Source organism: Gorilla gorilla, chromosome 4 (genome assembly GCF_029281585.2).
Source record: "Gorilla gorilla gorilla isolate KB3781 chromosome 4, NHGRI_mGorGor1-v2.1_pri, whole genome shotgun sequence".
Taxonomy (NCBI): domain Eukaryota; kingdom Metazoa; phylum Chordata; class Mammalia; order Primates; family Hominidae; genus Gorilla; species Gorilla gorilla.
The window spans coordinates 85682484-85705555 of record NC_073228.2 but is presented as its reverse complement, the minus strand read 5'-3'; the positions used below and the strand labels follow the sequence as shown (position 1 = coordinate 85705555).

Sequence of the window (23072 nt, the reverse complement as noted above, 5' to 3'; positions counted from 1 at the left end):
GGCGGAGCTTGCAGTGAGCGGAGATCGCGCCACTGCACTCCAGCCTGGGCGACAGAGCGAGACTCCGTCTCAAAAAAAAAAAAAAAAAAAAAGTACTACAATGGAATTATAAAAGTAATGCAATTGGAATACTTTTCAAGAGAGGTCTTCTGTTACTTGAGTGGAAATTAGGGAAATTAGGAAAGAAGAAGAGATGTTATATTGTTTGTCATGTAATGCTGCATGTAATGTTCTTTGATTAAATACAGTTTAAAGACTACATTACAAAACTTCGGTTTTAAGATCTTTGAAGTTCTTTAAGAACATTATTGCAATACACTGTAATGCATAACACACTTGATCCAGGTGAAAAACTTTTAGCTGTATCCTTGTTTATCTACGGGTCTTATTATTCCCAGTAAGGCTGCAAGGATTTCAGTTATAACTTTCACTCTCCTAAAAATATTGAAATTTACTTAAATTATTTTTGTTTTTATTGTTTTCTCTGTATTTACTGCTTATTATAGAAATTGAGAAGGAAATAATGTCGATACGCAGTTTTTCACGTTTTTCCCCGCTGAAGGTAATCTTACTTTACTGAATTAATTATGAACTTAACTTTGCATTGTAAGGCTTACAGAATGTTTTCTCCTAGCTGAGAAGAGAGAGATCCAGACTAAATGAATCTTTGAAGGTTGAAACAAAAAGTCTGGCTTCAGTTTACCAAGTTTTGTTGTATCCTCATCGTGTGTGCCCTTACCACAGTGACCTGCCTTAAAAATATATATGCATTTTAAGCTTTCATGCAAACTAATTATAGTGTTGATGATATTATTGATAACATTCTTGTTATATGTCAGACACTGTGCATATATGATATAAATTTTATCTTCTCAGCAACCCCATTTTATAGAGGAGGAAATTGTGTTTCTGATCAGTTTAAGCAACTTGCTCAAGGGCTGTCACAGCTGGTAATCAGCAGGTCTGGCTCTGTCTCAGATATGTCCTGCTCCAGTGCCTGTGCTCTTAACTACTTGTCTTAGTCTACCTTCCACTTTTATAGGTGGGAAATGTGGAATAAAAAAATAATTCTATCGATAATTATAATTGCCTTTATTTATAGCCAACACTTTAAAACATTTGCTTTCTTGATTTTTGAATCCTTGCATGTGCTCATTGTTAATTTAGTAGATGGAAGGATGACCAGAGCTGTATGTTTTGTAAGGAGCATAATTTCCCGCCCCCCCCTCCCCCAGTCTGCTTCACTTCCCACTGTTCTTGAATAGGAGAAAAAAAGAAGTGTGACAATGTATTTTCAAAGTTACTAAACTATTTTGGTAACTGTGGGGAAAAACACCATTATTAAGAAAATACATTTGTTTAAACAATATAATTTAATGGTCAGGGTATTGGCCTATGAGTTGGACAACAAAATTATCTGTAAAAAAATCAATGGACCACTTGATTCCTTAATTATTAAATTAGGATATTATTTACTGTTTCTATTCTTCATGGGAAAATTGTGAAAAGTATTACAGCTACTCCAATCAAGTGTTTTATATCATGTAAACAGCCAGTTATAAGAATGACAATTTTTAAATTATTGCTATAAATTTAATTTTATAAAAGTCTTATTTAGCATTTCTGAAAGATGGCTAGATGGTAACACTGTTATTGTATGAAGAGCCTTGCTTGCGTTTAAGTCTTTCAGATAGGTATCTGTTCTGAAGACAAAACATTTTGTATAAAGAAAAACATGTCTTCTACTTTTGGAATTGTGATTTCTCATATTGGTGTTGTATGATTTTCTTAATGTTACCATGATTACTTTTTTAGTGTATTTTGGGATCTCTACTGTGCAGCTCCAGAGAGACGTGAAACATGTGAACACTCAAGTGAAGCAAAAGCCTTCCATGATTACGTAAGTTAACATATAATTTTACAAAGTTACACTGTCAGTTTTCTGTTTAACCACTGCTCTTAAAAAATACACTGGCTCATCTATTCTTTTGTTTTGGTACTTAAGAAATTGTTTGGTCTCTTTTTTCTTGAAAAGTAGGTTCATAACTTTAAATGTGAAATAGAAAGGGGCACTTGAGTCTTGTTAAAGCTTAGGATAAAGCGTAGGCCTAATTCTAAGCTATTAAAGAAATTTCTTATCTTTAAGCATGTCTGATTTGTGAAATTTCAGATTTTATGAAAATTAAATATATAGTAATTTTTTTATTCTACAAAAACATTCATTATAAGATTTCTGTAAATGATAAATTTCTCCCTTGCACATAAGATTTTTGATTAAATATAGAAATACTCTATTCTTCTCCTTTTATAACTTTTGGTTATATATCATAAGGCTAAATATCTTCCCTGCTGAATTCACTTCCCCAAATAAAATTTATTGTGGATTAAAGGAAATACCAGACAAGAGTAGAAGATTCTGTGCAAAAATGAAAATGTAATTTTTTTTTAATTCTTAAGGAACGGCAGTGGAGTGTCCTTGGCTTGAGCATTTTTTTTTAGAAGGACTGCATATCTGATTTTAGAGAGCTGATAGTATCAGAAAGCAGAACTGTGAAAAGAAAAAAAACAGTGAAGATAAGAATGAAAAGATGGTATTATGAAGGGGCTAGGGAAACATGTTTGCAGAACTAACCATAAAAGAGGGACAGATTGAGTTTAAGATGGAGGAAATCAAGTTTCCTTGGTTGGGAGGAAGTGAATTGGGGCTGGAGCCTGAGGAAATAACTGATAGTAAGTACCTAAAACTTAACCATAGGGATACTTGTCAAGTTTGTGGAGGCTGGCATCATTCTGTGTAAAATGCCTTAAAAACCAGAACCAGCGCTCAAAAGGGAAAAAAGACCTTGTTCTTCCAAGGAAAATAATTCAGCCTTAGACTGAAGAGTTAGAAATGGCCAGAAGAATTATACCCTCCAAAATAGCATGAGGAAGAGCATGCAGACTTATGGGAGGTGAAAATCTTGGCTACCTGGCAGGGACTGTGCAATTCTTTAAATGTGTACTAACCTTATTCAGGTGAGAGTGCTTGTGATGACCTCATCTGACATTGATTGTACTCATAAAGCTTGTTACACACTGAACAATAGCTCTTGGGGAACAATCTGAGTGAATGGGATGCTATTGCAAATAAAAAGTAGAGAAAAAGTAGATAAGGCAGGGCCCAAGACATGGGATTTATCTGAACAACCTCATTTTCCTTTTTTACCCTTGGTTGACAGAAGAAATAAAGCAGAGATCTACCCATGAAGAATATGAGGAATTGGATAGAGTGGGGTACCCCATCTCATCTGTGCCTTATACTAAGAGATGCATGCCTTGATTTGGCCTGTCAGTCACGGGAGATATTGTCTCCACTAATTTTGACAACTGGATGGCATTAGAGAGTGCCAGTGTTCTACTCTTAAAGGAGATACAATATTTGATAGCCTACATTTTAAGAAATTAATCATATAAATAATTTTCCAAAATTGCATTCTGTAGAAAGATGTACCCTACTGTTCAACAAGGAGATCTTAAGGGGAAAAGTGAACTAATTTAGCAGCTCTTTCTAAAAGCGGTAGATAAATGATCATCGTTGTTGTCATCGTCACTTTAATCATCATCATCATCTTGCATTCATAAGACACTTTGAAAATTTCAAAGTATTCACACTTATTAGCTTTAGAAATACACTTAAATAGGTTTTGGAAATGAGCATTAGCCAGAGGTAGGAGTAAAATTCGAGTAGATTTTAAAGGAGGAACAACCCCTTACCGTGTAATTTGGTCCTTGGAAAATATAGTTTAGAAAAAAATCAGTATTTGAATTTTATAATTCATTATGAATATTAGCACATTGTGTCAGATGTTTAATTTTAATTTAAATATTAGTTTTAAGAGATTTGATTTATTCTTGGATGCCATTTTTATTACCTCTTAAAACCAATTTCTTTTCATGGTAATACATCTCTGATTTGTTTTTTTATTGGAGGTTGGTGAAAAGATAGAGTTTGACCTACATGATTTTATATTACAATTGGATTTTTAAAAATACATTAATTTCTTTTATGGTAATTTTCATGAATAGGATTTCCTAAATTCTTAATAGTAGATAATTTCTGAAAATGATTAACAAATTTATTTCTAACATGTAAATATAATAGTTTGAAAGACTTGGAGAAGAAAATGGAAAACACAGGAACAAACAATAAGATTTTGGTAAAATTCTAGAATGTTATATTCTGCATTTGAGTTTATTACAGAATTACTTCTATAATGGTAATTAATATGTTTACCTACTGAATTTTAAAATACTTTAATAATTTAAAATAAAATACTGAAGAAAGCATTCTAAAAAATACTTTCTTCAGTAGCCGCGTTTTTAGCGTTAAAAATGTTCACTTGCATGTATAAATGTTTAAAATTAGTCTTATTATTTTATAGTTACTTCTTATCTATAAGATTGAATGAATATTGACAAATAAACTACTTTTTAAAAGAAATACTGGAGGCATAATGAGGTAAATAATGAATAATTCTGTTAATTTAAAATAGGCCAAAATGTTAAAATGACTATCTTTTGATATTGGGATAATGCATGATTTTTATTTTTGTCTGTATATATTACTGTATTTTCCAAATATCTGCAATTATTAATTATTTCACATTCAGGAAAGTTACTTTAAAACAGATTAAATTTCACCTTTCAGTGAGTTCTAATCACTCTTCTGAGATTGGAAACTAAAAAACTTAATGAAATAAAATTTAAATTTACCATGTTACATGCACAGGCATTTAGCATTTCTTATGAAAGACATCTGTTGTTTTTTGTATGTGCACATATTGAGAGACATCCATAAACTGAATAGTTGTAATTTTCAGCCATTCTAAAATTTCTTTTTAACCACGTTACTGAGGTATGATTGACATACAAAAAGCTGTACATATGTAATGTGTAAACTTGATGTGTTTGGAAATTAGTATGCACCCATGAAACCATCATCACAACCAATGCCATAAACTTATCTGTCACCTCCAAAAGTTCTTCTCCCCTTTTTGCTTTATTTTTTCCCTTTTGTGGTAAGAGTACGTAACATAAGATATACCCTCTTAAGAAATGTTTAAGTACACAATACAGTATTGTTAATCATATGCCCTATGTTGTACAATGGATCTCCAGAATGTATTTATCTTATAAGACTAGAATTTTACATAGATATGGATTTCTGAAATCCATGAAGAAATAAATGAAGAAACTAATGTGGAAAAGAGAGAAACAGAACAGGATGACTTTATTTAAAGTTCATTTTATTGTAAAAATAATATATATTTTTTCAAAGTATGTATTTTAAACATCATAAGCCCCCTTCTCTCACTGAAATATTTTTAAATTATAATCCAGTTTCTGGTAAATGTGAAAAGATGATAATGGAAAGATCTTTATTCCTTACTATTTTCATGCTGATGTTACACTGCCTGTGATTGCTGCCAATAGTATCAAAAAATTAAAAAAACATGATATTCTTTCAAAAATAGCATGCATTTTTAACTTACAATTGGAGATGTAAAATTCATAAAATTTATAACTTACTATGGGAGATGTAGAAATCATAGAAAATAAGTTAAAGATTTTTTTAAGTAAAAATGTATCTAAATATCTTAGATTTGTAGAGTCATATTTTTATAGCCACTTGTTTACTTTTTACTTTTTATCCAGCTTCATTTAAAATGATTGTATTTTGGCAACTTGGAAAAGTGAATATATCTCTTACTTTTATTCTTTTCCCTTTGATATAAAGGAAAGAAACAAAAAATCATTAGCAAAACTCATCTTTCACTTACCCCAAACTATAGATTTGAATTATTATGTTGTCTTGTTTTTGATGGGGGTTGACAACTGAGATTAGAGGTTTATATCTTTTTTAAATAAATAAAAGCCTCACAATTTCAAGTACTATGTCTTTGATGGAATGTATACTATGAGATAAGTAATAGTTACTTAGCCAGAAATAATGGATAGAGCTATAATGATGTGACACTCTATTTTGTGCTAACAAGAATAGGTTATCTGTTTTTGTTTATTTGTTTGTTTGTTTGTTTGTTTTTGAGACAGAGTTTCACTCTTGTTGCCCAGGCTGGAGTGCAATAGTGTGATCTTGGCTCACCACAACCTCCGCCTCCCAGGTTCAACCAATTCTCCTGCCTTAGCCTCCCAAGTAGCTGGGATTACAGGCCTGTGCCACCATGCCCGGCTAATTTTTGTATTTGTAGTAGAGATGGGGTTTCTCCATGTTGATCAGGCTGGTCTGAAACTCCCAACTTCAGGTGATCTGCCCACCTCAGCCTCCCAAAGTGCTGGGATTACAGGTGTGAGCCACCACGCCCGGCCTAGGTTATCTATTTTCAGACTTCATGAAATGTCTATAGATTTTGTTGCATTTATTTTTAGTGTTAATTTCTTTTATTCTACATATACGTCATATGCTTTCCATTGTCTCTTGGGTTTAAAATCACAAATGACTACTCCTATAATACAAGGAATTATTTGCAGCCAGCCACAGTAGATAGTTCTTATCAGTTCCCAAAGATCAGGTGCTTTAAACTCTAGAAGGAAAGACTCAGAATCTCTTGTAAAAGAAGGTACAGATATTTTCAAGGTGGATTTAAAGGTTTTCTTACCAAGTCAAACTTACCTTAAAAATGTATATATTTGTTAATATCTTTTTAAAGAAGACAAGGGCACAGCTACTAACAAATGTAACTATGCTGTAGGGGAGGATTATCCTTGAGGGAAGTGATTTTGGTAGACATAATTTAGGATCATTCTTCTGACACAGGATTTTTCTCAGTCACTTTGCAAGCTGGGGACCTCTGGCTGGTGATGCCACCTCTCCCCCCGGTCTTGCTCAGCCGTGCTGCCTGCCGCAGGAAGCAGTCCACCCACTCGGCCCACCTACACACCAGCTCAGTCTGTGGCTGGGCTGGGCATGCCCCAGCCCAACTGTGTTATAGCTTATACCTGCATTTGGCGGTTCCTGAGTTCTTGTCCCGCATCCAAGAAGAATGAGGATACACTAACAATTGAAGGGTGAGAAGGGCAGAGAAGAATTCTGTTGAGCAATGAAACAGTTCTCAGTGGAGAGAGTATGCAAGGGTGGTTGAATACCCAGAATCGGGTGGTTTCTCTCCCAGTGTGGCTGAGCCCAGGGCTTTTATGGGCTCAGAATAGGGGAATGCATTCTGATTGGTTTGTGAGTATGCAAAAAAGGTTAAAACAAAGACACTACTCAAAGGTGGGCACAACAGTGTAAAAAACCAATTAGGGAAGGGTAGGTGTATGTAAAATAGTTGAATGCTGAGGATCAAGCAGAGAAAAATGTGCCAAATGGGAAGACAGCTTCTCAATCTAGTCTGTGGGTTTGACCTTTAGCTTGGCTTTCAGGCTTTAAACTGTCTTTGGCTTGGAGGTGGGGTTTCACCAGGAATGCACTGTCACTTCTATCATTTGTTTATTAACTTTTTTTGAATACCTATTTATGTACAAATTACTTGGATTGAAGCTATGGGAGGTGGAAAGATTTATAAAAATTTCTCCGTTTAGGGGTTCATAATCTGTTTGGAAAGGTATACGAGCTGTGTACATCAAGAGTTAACTGCTATGAGTATAATACAGATAATAACCCTATACTGTATAGGTTTAAATGCTGCAAATGTGCACTGGCTTTTGAATGATGACTAGGATTTGGATAAGACAAGTACTGGGGAAGGTATATCAGAGAAACTGGATGAAGTTGGAAAAATATAAGGTATATTTAAGGAACACTAAGCTGAGCTGTTTAACTAGAGTAGAAAAATCAAACACAGTATCAGTGCTTAGCTAACAGATGGTAGAATTTTAAAACTGCAAGGAGATTGTGAAATTATCCCACTGAAAAGCGGTTTCATGCTGAAGTCCCTGAATTCCTGGAGTATTGTAGAAAGGCCATAGATCGTGCCTAGGAATGAGAGAACACCCAATCATAGAGGTTCTTGGCCTCCTTCTCTTTTAACCAAAGCATTTCAGTTCTCCTCTATCCAAATTCGTTCTATTTTCTCTTTCTAATTAAATTGAATCTCTATATAATTAGTTACCCATGACATAAATGACTCTTCTTTTTATCCTCTTTATTCTTCTTTACCTCCAACTAGTTATCAAAACTTCCAAATCATTGCCTGAACACTGTCTTTTCCTCTGTAATTCCACTTTGGATGCCTTAGGTAACGTCTTCATCATTTCCAAAAGCATTACAATAGCTATTTCTGCATCTGACTCAAACCCCCACCCCCATTCTAGAATTCTCAAGGGTTCTTGGTTAACTCTTGAGTAATATTCATTAAAAAAATCTTTTATTCATTTACAACATCTCAATCCATTACAGTTCAAAAACTTTTAAAAAGTTTGAAAACTGCTTATTTTAGTCATTTGAATAGATAAGAAATCTGGTACCTGAAGAAGTTAAGGACATGTCATTGTTTAAAGACTGAGTGTGGTTTAACCATGAAAATTTAGGTTTTCCAAATTCTCATTAGTACTTTTCCAACTACACTGGATAAAACTTTTGCTTCATCTGCAATAGTCATTTTTTAGCATATTCAAAAAATAGGAAATTATGTTTTAGGATGGTGAATCTGAGGGCATGATGAGGACTGAAGAAAGGCAAGGATTAAAGGCCAACACAGTTAGGAGGCTATTCTAATAGTGTTGATATACGCTGAAAATTCAGCACCTGAATTAAAATGGTGACAAATAAAATGGAAAATAATGAATGAGAATGAAGAAGAAAAGAGACTGTCTAGTTGTAAGTATTGAGGAAGAGAGAAAAATTAAAAATAATTTGTAATTAATGTGGCTGATAAGATGGGACTTGTGATATGCTTAGCAGAAATCTGAAATTAGGGAGGAAGAACATAGAGAAAGTGGATTAAGGGATAAGAGTGGGTTAAATTAATGAAGTAGTAAAGGTAAAATAAGAATTGAGGCCTGGGGATAGAAAGGTGTGAAAAAGGCTCACATTTAAGGAGTAATAGGAAGGAAGAGACTAGCATGAAAACAAGGGAAAATACAACTCGGTGAGAAGTAAATACTTATCACACTAGGTAGACTGACTTGGATAGCATAACTGTTATGTTCTGTAACCCAGTACATTTCCCAAAGCTGTTCACTGTTTCAGAATGCTTCCAGCTTGAACTCTGCATCCCAAGGCAACTAATTTGTTTGGTGTGAACATAATATCTTGAGTACCTAAGATATTCAAAAGCTGTTTGTGGTTGTTGAAGCAAGACTTGAGACTCAAACTATGTCAATGGCTGAATGATTTTTATAGGGCACAATTTCATTTTAGAAAGTAGTCAAGTATTGTATAAGGGGGACAACTGGATTCAAATTTAGGAAAAAAAATTAAATGGACTTAAATGATCCATGGCTTCTTCCAGAAGTTTTGGAAACTTAGATTAATAGGTAGGGAAATCTCTCAACATATTAGCCCTTTCTTCATTGTAGCTATGTTTTAGCAAGCATGTATTGAATTACCAGTTAAGAGCAGTGTAAAAATTCTCATACCTTAGGGAGGTAAGCATATTTAAAGACTGTAAAAATACATCATGTTCAATTTGATAGCCTAGTGGTTTGTACTTAATTGGCACTCAATAAATATTTGATGAAAGAATGGCTGGATAAATGAAAGAATGTACATTCTTCAGGCATACTATTTCTGAATGAGATGTCCCCAATTCTGCGGGAACATTGTACCACTCTTACGTGATTCTTTCAGTATTACTTCTTGCTTTCCTTTGATTATTATCTTGTCCTGTTTATCACCTTAGCTCATCCCTCATTCTCATCATTATCCTATTTTTGCCATTCCTAAGATAGATATGAGAAGGGAAAATAAAGGAAAATATCTTAGAAATGAGGTCATATTATAGTTTTTATTATGGACAAAAGCCCAGATACATAAAGGAAATAGGAAGTCTTCAGATATCACAAAATGACTTCTATCTTCTTTACAATAGTACACCTTAATTCAGTGTGTATATTAGAAACTATGGGGGTATTTTCCATATGCAAATCTTATCACAAATCTTATCATAGCTGTAATACACAAGGCTGGCTTTTTACTTTTTGCTCTAGCCTGGAATATCCTTGTGAAACAACATTGGGAGCTTGCTATAAGTTAATTCTGTGGAACCTATTTCATCATAGGCCACCTACCTATATAGCCTTATCTTTTCCAGACCAGGAATATAACCACTGATCTTTTCTTTCCATTGTCAATTTTTCCTCTCACAGGCCTACGCCTTTCTTTTTGTGTAGGATTCTAACTTCATTCACTACAGAGAAATACAAGAGGTAGCAATAACACTGGGAAGGCTAAAGAGGATTGGGAATCTCAACAAAATTTTACATTTGGAATATAAATGGAAGCTACCTGTTTTTGTCTCCACATTCACATTCTTATTTATTTATTTATTTATTTAGGAAGTTATGGGGAGAGTCAAGTGGGTGGGGCATTGTAAGTTCTCAAGTCATTGTAAGAATGATTTAGAATATATTCTTGCTTAATTTCTATCTTGTCTGGATGAGCGTTCAGACATCTTTGAGTTCAGACCAAGATAGGATTGACCTGGCACCACTGCTAGGTCTAGTAGAACTTGTGGTTTCCTTGGAGCCCTCTTACTTTCTAAATGGTCTCTGTGGGAGGTCCCAGTGAATGGGAGGGCACTTTCCTAGCTGACCTCAGAGGTTCTCCCAGCTATTCAGCTGCCTTTTACTGCGTAGTTTTCATCAGCTTTTCACTTGCTGGGTCTTTCAGACTAATTCTACCTTTGAGAGAAACTAGGCTTTTGTGTTACTGAATGTTTGGGTTTAGTTTCCTCAGTGCCTGTGAGGTTCTAATAGCAGGTGTTACTTAGGGAACTTTCCTGCTTTTTAATACTAGTTTCTTTCAGTTACTCTTAGCCAACTCCTAGATTTTCCTGGGTCAAAATTGAGCATCTAGTTGGATGAATTTCTCTTTCTTATCTGAGAGATGCTCATTTCCAGAATAAAATGATTCATGCCTTTCCTCAGGGACCAACCTGTTTGGGTCTATTTCCCAGATACTCTTTGAATCTGTTCTCAACCGTTTTTCCCCCATTTAAATTCTGTTAAACAGTAGTCAACCTTAACAGTTTCCACCAGTGGGAAAAGTTAGGTTTTCTTCTAATATTTCTGCTTCTGCCTCTGAAAGCTCTCCCGTCATTCAGGGGAAAAAACAAGCTCTGCGTCTATAGTGAGTACTATCCCAGTGAAATTATGAGGCTGGCTTTCAGTGCTTTGCCTGGTTTGCTTTTCATTCAAACTACTAAGTTAAAATGTTTTTCCCTTCTTTTTTCTTAATTCTTGAAGTGTTAAAGTAATAGCAAGACTAAATTGAAACAAATAAATTACTCTGAAGTTAAAAAATCCTAGTAGGATTTTTCCCCTTATTTTAGGAAGTTTATGAAGTGATAATTGTATATAGTAATTCAAACATATGTATAGTTCTTATGGGTTTTTAGCCCCTGTCTGGTGCAAAGGGCAGCAGATGCTTACCTCACTCATATTGAAAGACTAGAATAGTAATAAAGGAAGATGGGTAGGGAACTAGAGTTGATTTATTTAATTTAGATTGTTAAAAGAAAGAAATTTAGGACTTTTTAAAGTTGAACTGCAATTCCCGTGTAGCCCTTTTAATTTTTTTGTACTGATAATGGAAGTTAATTAGAAATCTAAAGAAGGAATAATTTATCATTTCATTAAATATTTCTAGAAAAAAGTTTGTGCATATTTTTTCTTGAGTAAAGTGTAAGAAGATAGACACTGTGCTTATTTTACTATAGTGGTGCTGTCAAGAATAAGAGCATAAGAACTCTCTCTGTTGGGGGAGTCAATGAATTGAATCAGTTAAAACAGATTTATAAGGGTAAACAGTAATTCAGTTTAGGGTTTTAATTTTTGTAGTTTAGATATTCTAAGCTAGTAGGGAAAATATTTTTTAATTAAACTGGTCCAAAATATTTAAAAATAAGCAAAAAGTAAATTTTTGTGAAATTTGACATCTTTGGGGAGTTTCAATTAACAAATTTCTCAACTAATATTTTCATTTTCAATGGAAAATACACTCATAACATATTACATGTTCAATAATGTCTAAAATTATCTCATCCCTTAGTGCCTCTAAAACATATGAAACATTTAAATTTTAAAGAAATTAAGATTTTATTTTGTATTATAAATTGAAACACTTAATTTTTAAGGTCTTTGCTGCCGCTTTACCTGGAAGTGACATCGTGGTAGCCTTGTGGCCAAATTGAACTTACTCTGGATATTAAAAATGTAAGCAAGACTGTGCAAGCTGATGCATCATGTTTATATTTGACAGATAATTAGTTTATACAGTTTAAATTACCATTCCTATCTTCTTTTTTTTTTTCTCCATGGGGGAATAAAAGATTTTTGTTTGTCTTGGATCAGCTAAAAATTTTTACAATGCAGAAGGATAAATTGGAACTTGCTCCCTACTAGTCATGTCCAATAATTCTAGAAAGTACCTCACTCCCATTTTCATATTAAAGTTGATTTTCTCATGGGTTTTCCTACCATTACTTTAATGTGGTCAGTACAAAGCACACCACATTTTGGCTAACTTAGTTGATGATGATGTGATAAGAGTGAGTGTAAACATTTAAGAATTTCTTTTCAGGTTACATGTCAAGTGATTTGCCAGGAAAAATCTTGTTGTTTTTTGCTATATAAACACAGCATAGGACCATTGTAGAAAAAAAAAAAAAAAAGAAAAGAAAATTCATGAAGCCATCACTATAGCTATGCCAGCAGGCATGAAAACCTTGTATCTCATGTAAATGAGATTGCTAAAGAACTTTACAATGATCCACTTCCCCTTAATGCATAGTAAATATAGAATTTTGATTTATGATTTTCTTTATAACATTTTCTTTTCACTTGCCTGTATTTTTCTAAGTAGTCTGCTCCCGTTATACTTCTTGGAATGTCAGTAGTACAGCATTTAATATAACATGTATTTTTTCCCTCAGTGCAATGTGGTCAATTATTTTCAATGATGGTTTGCATATATTTTCTTATTAGGCTCAAATTTTGTTTGTGTAAATTGTTTAGAAACACTAAACTATTCAGAAGGACATTCAGAACCTTATTTGTATATGCTCATTGTATTTTTCAAAATTATAGTATAATATAGAGACCATAGAACTATTTTTTATAAAATTTAACTAGTAAAAACACAATAAGGATTCAGATAATTCATCATAAGACGTGAACCTAATAACGAATAGTTGTCATAATTTTCTAGTATCTTTTAATAAATGATTTTAGTACATTCTTTTTATGGTATATATTACTGTCACTTTAGAATAATTGTCATTAGTTTAAGCCTCAACGGTTTTTACCTTGAGCCTGATCAGTATTTTCATATCCATTGTGACTTTTTACCTTTTCCAAAGATGGTGACAGTACCTGCCATGCAACATGCTCTTCTGCAATGTGTTCATGCCAGTCTATTGAATCTAGGCTGGTCTTAATGACTTGCTTGTAATAGAATGGAGTGGAAGTGATGGTATGTAACTTCTGAGGCTGGGTCAGAAGAAGCCTTGAGGCTTCTTTCCTGGTCTCTTGGAATGCTTTCTGGCTGTGCCTTCTTGGGATGCTCTGTCTTAAAACCATGTCACCATTCTGTGGTAAGTCCAGTCCCAAATAAACAGTTTAAGCCTTCCAGTAATGTGAGCCTAGCCTTCTAGTCATCTGAGCCTAGGCACTAGCCACCTGAGTGGAGAAACCCCTGGCAGTTTGCGTCTTCACAAATGAGCAGACATTATGGAGTCTGCAGACAGTCATTATTATCTCCGTTCATTGTCCAGAGTCCTAAACTGGAGAACCCATGAGCATAATAAAAGGTTATTTATTTCTACCACTAAGTTTGGGATGGTCTGTTACACAGCAATAGATAATCATAACAGAATTTAATATTGGAAGTGGGGTGTTGCTGTAACAAAACCTTAAGTGCATGGGACCAGCTGGTGGGTGGAAAGACTGTTCATGAAGCTTGAAAGGGACTCATGGAGACTGATGGTGAGGGATTGAAAGACAGTAATGACAGTGTTATTTGATACTGGAAGTAAGAAGATCTCTGTTATCTAGTGGTAGCAAATTTTGTAAAACCATCACCCAGGGTAACATGGAAAATAGAAAATGAACCAGTGGACCACTAATGAAATTATGGATTGGCAAAGGAGATTCCCAGGCAGAATATCTAAAGTGTCAGCTGTTTCTTTTAGCCCTGTCTCATGATATATGGATAGAGAAAACTGAGCTAAAAACGGAATTCTTGTTTTCAAACAAAGGGTTCTCAAGCAAAAAAGGGCCTCAGAGCAAAGGTCAAATGCAGACCAGAGTTAGGAAAATGCGGTCTCAGGGCAGAGATGAAACTAAGGTGTAACTATAAAACCTTTGTTAAGTCCTCAAAGATTTGAGGTGGTGCCTCATAGAACCTTTCAGATGCACAAAAGGTCATCCAAGTATCTTTAGGTCATGCCTCCTAGTTCCTCTCTGTTAAACAAAAGGGCTTCTAATAATCTTAAGGGCTTTATTCCATAGCAGCCTCACAGGGAGCCCAAGGTAGAGAAGGACTTCTGCCTGAATGAGTGGATTTATAAATTGATGCATAGAAACTTATAAAGTTTTAAAAATAATTATATTTATAAATTGATGCATAGAAACCTATAACATTTTTAAAAGAATTATATCAGTCTGGACTAAGAGGGACCAAGACAACACACATTGAAAAGAGGCTCTTGGATCCCTGAACTTCTGTAGGCAGAAAACAAGCTGAGAAACTCAGTGGCAAACATGGGCTACTTTTTTTATGGAAAAGGAAGCATGACTCAGATGGAGGAAACAAGAGGCTAGCAAGCAGGGCCCAGAACACAGAGAGGTACTTTCACTGAGTAGGACTGGGCTCTGATCAAGGTACTGGTTACATGTGTCCTTCTGGATATCAGAATTATTATAAACTAGTAACATTGACATGCTTCCTATCTCCTCCTAGGCACCAGCCACCTTTTTGAAAGGGAGTATCTATTGCAATTATCTTGTCCCTGAATAACTAGGTGTTTTGAATATGTGGGAGGCAGATGATTTGTGTCTTTAGTTCACAGGTCTTCAGATTGAGAGGAATGGTACTTCACGTGCAGTACCCAAGAACTTTATTTGCATCTTAACCTGATTTAGGTGATTAGATCCTGGACTTTGAACTAAGGCTGTAATTAGGAAGATGCTTTGGTGATTATGGGGACCGGGGTGAGTATATTTTATATTGGGATGGTTGTGAATTATTGCGGTCACAGAGCAAATTCTGCCGGATTGACATGTTTTATTAGACTTTTTACTTTGAGATAATTGTAGATTCACATGCAGTTGTAAGAAATAATACAGAGAGATCTCATGTACCTTTTCCCTAGTTCCCCCAATGGTAAAATATTGCAAAACTCCAGTATAATAACTGTACCAGGATATTGACCTCGATATAATCTACTGATCTTATTCACATTTTCCCAGTTTTACTTGTACTTGTGTGTGTGTATTTAGTTTTGTGTGATTTTTATCATATATGTAGGTTTATAAATCCACTACCTGAGTCAAGATATAGAACCACAAGGATCCTCCTGTTGCTCTTTTATATTCACAGCCGCCTTGCCAACTTGTTCCTAACCCCTACCTGATTGATTTTTATTGCAGTGTTAGCTCACATTATAAATGTAGATACACGTAGAAAAAATGGAATGTATGTTATATACAGGAATGTGTTATTAAATTGAGTCATGGAAATTACCAACAAAGCCTTCCATTTAGAGATGTATAATGGTTGACTTTTCCAAATTGAGAATTTATCTGTTAATAAACAACTAGTATACTGGTAAAAACTAATTAAGCTTACTATTTTTCGCTGCTGTTCAGGATGGTTTAAAGCACTGATACAAGTACTTCATGTCAATTACACTATTGGGTAATAGTGCAATGCCTTTTGCTTTCGTATGTAAGAGTATACCCTAAATGATGAAATTTTTGTTCTGTATTGTTCAGCATATTCAGTCAAAGGTAACCAAATCTGAAAAGTTATAAAGAAGGCATTTCTAAAGGAAAGAATTGCCTTTCTGTATTACTTGAATATTTATTCTACTCTATTATTTTGTTACTATAGTAAGAAAAATAGATAAAAATCACTTTCAAGGAATTTAGTGTTTTTCCTTTAGATGGTTTTTATTTTAAAATTTTTGTTATCAAATTATTTCTGGCTTCTCCTTCCCTTTTTTCATTTATCTTAGGTATTCAGTTCTTTACATTTTTTTCTTGTGATTCTGAATTATTTATCACAATGCCAGAATTGTTATGGAACATTAGTATGAATTTTCTTTTCTTTCTGGTTTTTTTTTTTTTTTTTTTTTTTTTGAGACAGAGTCTTGCTCTGTTGCCCAGGCTAGAGTGCAGTGGCGTGATCTTGGCTTACTGCAACCTCCACCTCCTGGGTTCAAGTGATTCTTCTGCCTCAGCCTCCTGGGTTAGCTGGAACTACAGGCACACGCCACCACGCCCAGTATTTTTAGTGTAGAGACAGGGTTTCACCGTATTGGCCAGGCTGGTCTCGAACTCCTGACCTCATGATCTGCCTGCCTTGGCCTCCCAAAGTGCTGGGATTACAGGCGTGAGCCACCACACCCGGCCTTATTTTCTGACTAAAATGTGTGTAGGATCTTTAGCTTTGTAAAGCTTTAGGTGTTGTATGCATTATTTGTGATCCACAGGTTGAAATATCTATAAATTATTATTACATATTATTTATCTTATTTCTAGCATTTAATCTACATCTTCTGTTACATTTAACAAGGCAGTTAGACCATCTTAATCACCGTCTTTTAAAAATTTGCTTTTTCTTTAATTAAAAAAATAACATTTATTGGCATTGCCAGGCACAAGCCTAGGTGTCAAAGAGACAGAAATAAAACAGAGTCCAGACTTTAAGAAGACTCTAATAAGGGACACAAGACAACAGGTAATTACAATAAAATGTGCCCTAACAGAAAAACACAGCATATTGTGGAAACATTTGTTGAGGGTGAATGTTAAATTTAGCCTGCAGAGGTGAAGGAAGGCTTCCAGGAGGAGCTTAGAAGGAGTTCAGAATTTGTTGAGCTTCATGAATGCAGAAAAATTGAGGCCTCATTCCCCTCTGCATCCACACTACCTGCTATAACAGCCAGAATATAGTGGGCCCTCGATACATATTTAATGATTATTGAAAAAGCAGAGATGTCAGAGCTGAATTTTGAAGGAAGGTTTTGGAGTCAGTTGAGTGAAAGAACGCTGTTTTAGACAGAGGGAACAGCATGTGCAAAGGCACGTGTCCTTGGTAAAATCCCTTCCTGAGCCTGAGACCCTCAGACTTTACCAAGGACAATCAATCTCAATCAGTTTCTCCCTCTTTCTCTCTAGGATCAGCGGACTGTGACTACTGTCTGTTGTTTCCAAGCAAATTGCTGCAAGGAATTCTGTGTCTCCTCCCAGAAGCTAGATAATAAAACATATAGTATTTGTTTAAATCTCTGTGAAAAGGCTCCCTTGGGCTAAAAATATTGCTTGTTTCTTTTGTTAAAAATGTTTTTATCAAAGAATAGGGGAAAAATAGAAACTTGCTCTTTTCTAGAGCTGAAGAGCCTAAGAATGATATAATTGGATTCACCATTGACTCTTAATTAATGATATGTGAGTATTCTGATTGGTTAACATCCTTAGCTTACAATTTCTTGCCTGGGAAAAAAAGAGGTTGAGTATTCGTCATCCTTCCCAGTGGTCCCACTGGCAGAGACTCAGTTTCACTTATCAGGTAGTCCTTTTGCTATACATCCCCAAATGCCAATTCTGCTGTGGGGTTCAGGGCCCTTAGATGATTTAAGACTGTTACTCTTCCCAGAATTATAAAGGCAGTGATGGTAATACTAGGTTATTGCTTCATACTGCACTAAAGAATAAAGGCAGAGTCAGATTTTTTGCATTTTTCACAGGAGAGGAATTAGTTTTTTTAAATTAAGAATCAAAGTGGGGTCTAGCCCAGAGGGAAGCATATCTGGGTTTGGTAAATCATAAACCATTATAGAATGAAGACTAAGTATGCCATTTTAAATGTTCTCTTGCTGCTTGACATGGCTAGAACAAAAGGTATGAGGGAGAATGCTGTGAGATAAGACTGGATGAACAGGCAGAGCCTGGATCAGAGAGGATTTGAGGACCCAATTAAGAAGTTTTGATTTTCTTTCAGGGCAAATGGGAACAGATAGGGATTTTGACTGCACAGAGGGAGCAACATGATCAGATTTGTGCTTTATAAAAATCCACTCCAGTATCAATAAGAAGGGTGGGTTGGACGAAGCAAAACTAGAGGTAAGGATGTGTATAGACGATTGTTCTACTTGATGTTTGCATAACGAATTATCCCCAAACAGTAATGATATAATCATTTATTGTGCTTATGGGTTCTTTGGTCCAGATATTCAGACAGGGTGTAGTAGGGAAGGCTTGTCTCTTCTCCATGATATTTGATTCTTCTATATTTCTTATGCATTTTTGAAAGGTGCTTTCCCTGAGTATAGAATTCTCAGCTAGCCTTTTTGTTTATTTTAGTACTTCAAAGGTATCACTGCATTGTGTTCTGTATGGCAAATTTTATAAGAAGTTTGTGGTAATTCCTATCATTGTTCCTCTGTATGTAATATGTCTTTGAAAAATTTTCTGACTATCAAGATTTTCTTTTTGTCTTGGGGGATTTTAATATGAAATATCTTGGTGTGATTTTGTTCCTTGCTTGATATTTTCTGAGTAGGTTGGATCTGTGGTTTATCGTCTTTTATTAATTTTGGAAAATTCTCAGCTATTATGTCTTAAAGTATTTTTTCTGTCCTTTTTTAAATTTATTTTATTATTATTTTTTAATTTTATTATTATACTTTAAGTTTTAGGGTACATGTGCACAACGTGCAGGTTTGTTACATATGTATACATGTGCCATGTTGGTGTGCTGCACCCATTAACTCGTCATTTTGCATTAGGTATATCTCCTAATGCTATCCCTCCCCCTCCCCACACCCCACAACAGTCCCTGGTTTGTGATGTTCCCCTCCCTGTGTCCATGTGTTCTCATTGTTCATTTCCCACCTATGAGTGAGAACATGCGGTGTTTGGTTTTTTGTCCTTGCGATAGTTTGCTGAGAAGGATGGTTTCTAGTTTCATCCATGTCCGTACAAAGGACATGAACTCATCATTTTTTATGGCTGCATAGTATTCCATGGTGTATGTGTGCCACATTTTCTTAATCCAGTCCATCGTTGTTGGACATTTAGGTTGGTTCCAAGTCTTTGCTATTGTGAATAGTGCCGCAATAAACATACATGTGCATGTGTCTTTATAGCAGCATGATTTATAATCCTTTGGGTATATACCCAGTAATGGGATGGCTGGGTCAAATGGTATTTCTAGTTCTAGATCCCTGAAGAATTGCCACACTGACTTCCACAATGGTTGAACTAGTTTACAGTCCCACCAACAGTGTAAAAGTGTTCCTATTTCTCCACATCCTCTCCAGCACCTGTTGTTTCCTGACTTTTTAATGATTGTCATTCTAACTGGTGTGAGATGGTATCTCATTGTGGTTTTGATTTGCATTTCTCTGATGGCCAGTGATGATCAGCATTTTTTCATGTGTTTTTTGGCTGCATAAATGTCATCTTTTGAGAAGGGTCTGTTCGTATCCTTCGCCCAGTTTTTGATGGGGTTGTTTTTTTCATGTAAATTTGTTTGAGTTTGTCGCAGATTCTGCATATTAGCCCTTTGTCAGATGACTAGGTTGCAAAAATTTTCTCCCATTCAGGTTGCCTGAATTTTCTCCCAACGGGTTGCCTGTACACTCTGATGGTAGTTTCTTTTGCTGTGCAGAAGCTCTTTAGTTTAATTAGATCCCATTTGTCAATTTTGGCTTTTGTTGCCATTGCTTTTGGTGTTTTAGACATGAAGTCCTTGCCCATGCCTATGTCCTGAATGGTATTGCTAAGGTTTTCTTCTAGGGTTTTTATGGTCTTAGGTCTAACATGTAAGTCTTTAATCCATCTTGAATTAATTTTTGTGTAAGGTGTAAGGAAGGGATCCAGTTTCAGCTTTCCACATATGGCTAGCCAGTTTTCCCAGCACCATTTATTAAATAGGGAATCCTTTCTCCATTTCTTGTTTTTCTCAGGTTTGTCAAAGATCAGATGGTTGTAGATATGTGGCATTATTTCTGAGGGCTGTGTTCTGTTCCGTTGGTCTATATCTCTGTTTTGGTACCAGTAGCATGCTGTTTTGGTTACTGTAGCCTTGTAATATAGTTTGAACTCAGGGAGTGTGCCTCCAGCTTTGTTCTTTTGGCTTAGGATTGACTTGGCAATGCGGGTTCTTTTTTGGTTCCATATGAACTTTAAAGTAGTTTTTCCAGTTCTGTGAAGAAAGTCATTGGTAGCTTGATGAGGATGGCATTGAATCTATAAATTACCTTGGGCAGTATGGCCATTTTCACGATATTGATTCTTCCTACCCATGAGCATGGAATGTTCTTCCATTTGTTTGTATCCTCTTTTATTTCCTTGAGCAGTGGTTTGTAGTTCTCCTTGAAGAGGTCCTGCACATCCCTTGTAAGTTGGATTCCTAGGTATTTTATTCTCTTTGAAGCAATTGTGAATGGGAGTTCACTCATGATTTGGCTCTCTGTTTGTCTGTTACTGGTGTATAAGAATGCTTGTGATTTTTGTACATTGATTTTGTATCCTGAGACTTTGCTGAAGTTGCTTATCAGCTTGAGGAGATTTTGGGCTGAGACGTTGGGGTTTTCTAGATATACAATCATGTCGTCTGCAAACAGGGACAATTTGATTTCCTCTTTTCCTAATTGAATACCCTTTATTTCCTTCTCCTGCCTAATTGCCCTGGCCAGAACTTCCAACACTATGTTGAATAGGAGTGGTGAGAGAGGGCATCCCTGTCTTGTGCCAGTTTTCAAAGGGAATGCTTCCAGTTTTTGCCCATTCAGTATGATAGGGTTTTGCCCATTCAGTATGTGGGTTTGTCATAGATAGCTATTATTATTTTGAGATATGTCCCATCAATACCTAATTTATTGAGAGTTTTTAACATGAAGTGTTGTTGAATTTTGTCAAAGGCCTTTTCTGCATCTATTGAGATAATCATGTGGTTTTTGTCTTTGGTTCTGTTTATATGCTGGATTACATTTATTGATTTGCGTATGTTGAACCAGCCTTGCATCCCAGGGATGAAGCCCACTTGATCATGGTGGATAAGCTTTTTGATGTGCTGCTGGATTCGGTTTGCCAGTATTTTATTGAGGATTTTTGCATCAATGTTCATCAAGGATATTGGTCTAAAATTCTCTTTTTTGGTTGTGTCTCTGCCCGGCTTTGGTATCAGGATGATGCTGGCCTCATAAAATGAGTTAGGGAGGATTCCCTTTTTTTCTGTTCATTGGAATAGTTTCAGAAGGAATGGTACCAGCTCCTCTTTGTACCTCTGGTAGAATTCGGCTGTGAATCCATCTGGTCCTGGACTTTTTTTGGTTAGTAAGCTATTGATTATTGCCTCAATTTCAGAGCCTGTTACTGGTCTATTCAGAGATTCAACTTCTTCCTGGTTTAGTCTTGGGAGAGTGTATGTGTCGAGGAATTTATCCATTTCTTCTAGATTTTCTAGTTTATTTGCATAGAGGTGTTTATAGTATTTTCTGATGGTAGGTTGTATTTCTGTGGGATTGGTGGTGATATCCCCTTTATCATTTTTTATTGTGTCTATTTGATTCTTCTCTCTTCTTCTTTGTTAGTCTTGCTAGTGGTCTATCAATTTTGTTGATCTTTTTAGAAAACCAGCTCCTGGATTCATTAATTTTTTGAAGGGTTTTTTGTGTCTCTATTTCCTTCAGTTCTGCTCTGATCTTAGTTATTTCTTGCCTTCTGCTAGCTTTTGAATGTGTTTGCTCTTGCTTCTCTAGTTCTTTTAATTGTGATGTTAGGGTGTCAATTTTAGGTCTTTCCTGCTTTCTCTTGTGGGCATTTAGTGCTATAAATTTCCCTCTACACACTGCTTTGAATGTGTCCCAGAGATTCTGGTATGTTGTGTCTTTGTTCTCATTGGTTTCAAAGAACATCTTTATTTCTGCCTTCATTTCATTATGTACCCAGTAGTCATTCAGGAGCAGGTTGTTCATTTTCCATGTAGTTGAGCGGTTTTGAGTGAGATTCCTAATCCTGAGTTCTAGTTTGATTGCACTGTGGTCTGAGAGACAGTTTGTTATAGTTTCTGTTCTTTTACATTTGCTGAGGAGTGCTTTACTTCCAACTATGTGGTCAGTTTTGGAGTAGGCGTGGTGTGGTACTGAAAAGAATGTATATTCTGTTGATTTGGGGTGGAGAGTTCTGTAGATGTCTATTAGGTCTGCTTGGTGCAGAGCTGAGTTCAATTCCTGGGTATCCTTGTTAACTTTCTGTCTCATTGATCTGTCTAATGTTGACAGTGGGGTGTTAAAGTCTCCCATTATTATTGTGTGGGAGTCTAAGTCTCTTTGTAGGTCACTAAGGACTTGCTTTATGAATCTGGGTGCTCCTGTATTGGGTGCCTATATATTCAGGATAGTTAGCTCTTCTTGTTGAATTGATCCCTTTACCATTATGTAACGGCCTTCTTTGTCTCTTTTGATCTTTCCTGGTTTAAAGTCTGTTTTATCAGAGACTAGGATTGCAACCCCTGCCTTTTTTTGTTTTCCATTTTCTTGGTAGATCTTCTTCCATCCCTTTATTTTGAGCCTATGTGTGTCTCTGCACGTGAGATGGGTTTCCTGAATACAGCACACTGATGGGTGTTGACTCTTTATCCAATTTGCCAGTCTGTGTCTTTTAATTGGAGCATTTAGCCCATT

General features: G+C 35.5%; 1 protein-coding gene across 14 annotated transcripts in view; it reads left to right on the top strand.

The window, feature by feature from the left end:
• The window catches only part of SSBP2 (single stranded DNA binding protein 2), a 326082-nt gene that overhangs the window by 129802 nt on the left and 173208 nt on the right, over nucleotides 1–23072 (top strand). For all 14 annotated transcript variants that reach the window (XM_063706649.1, XM_063706652.1, XM_063706650.1 and 11 more), the window contains exon 4: nucleotides 1816–1900. In XM_063706649.1, coding sequence (XP_063562719.1) covers nucleotides 1816–1900 — 85 coding nt within the window. The remainder of the gene's footprint in view (nucleotides 1–1815; nucleotides 1901–23072) is intronic.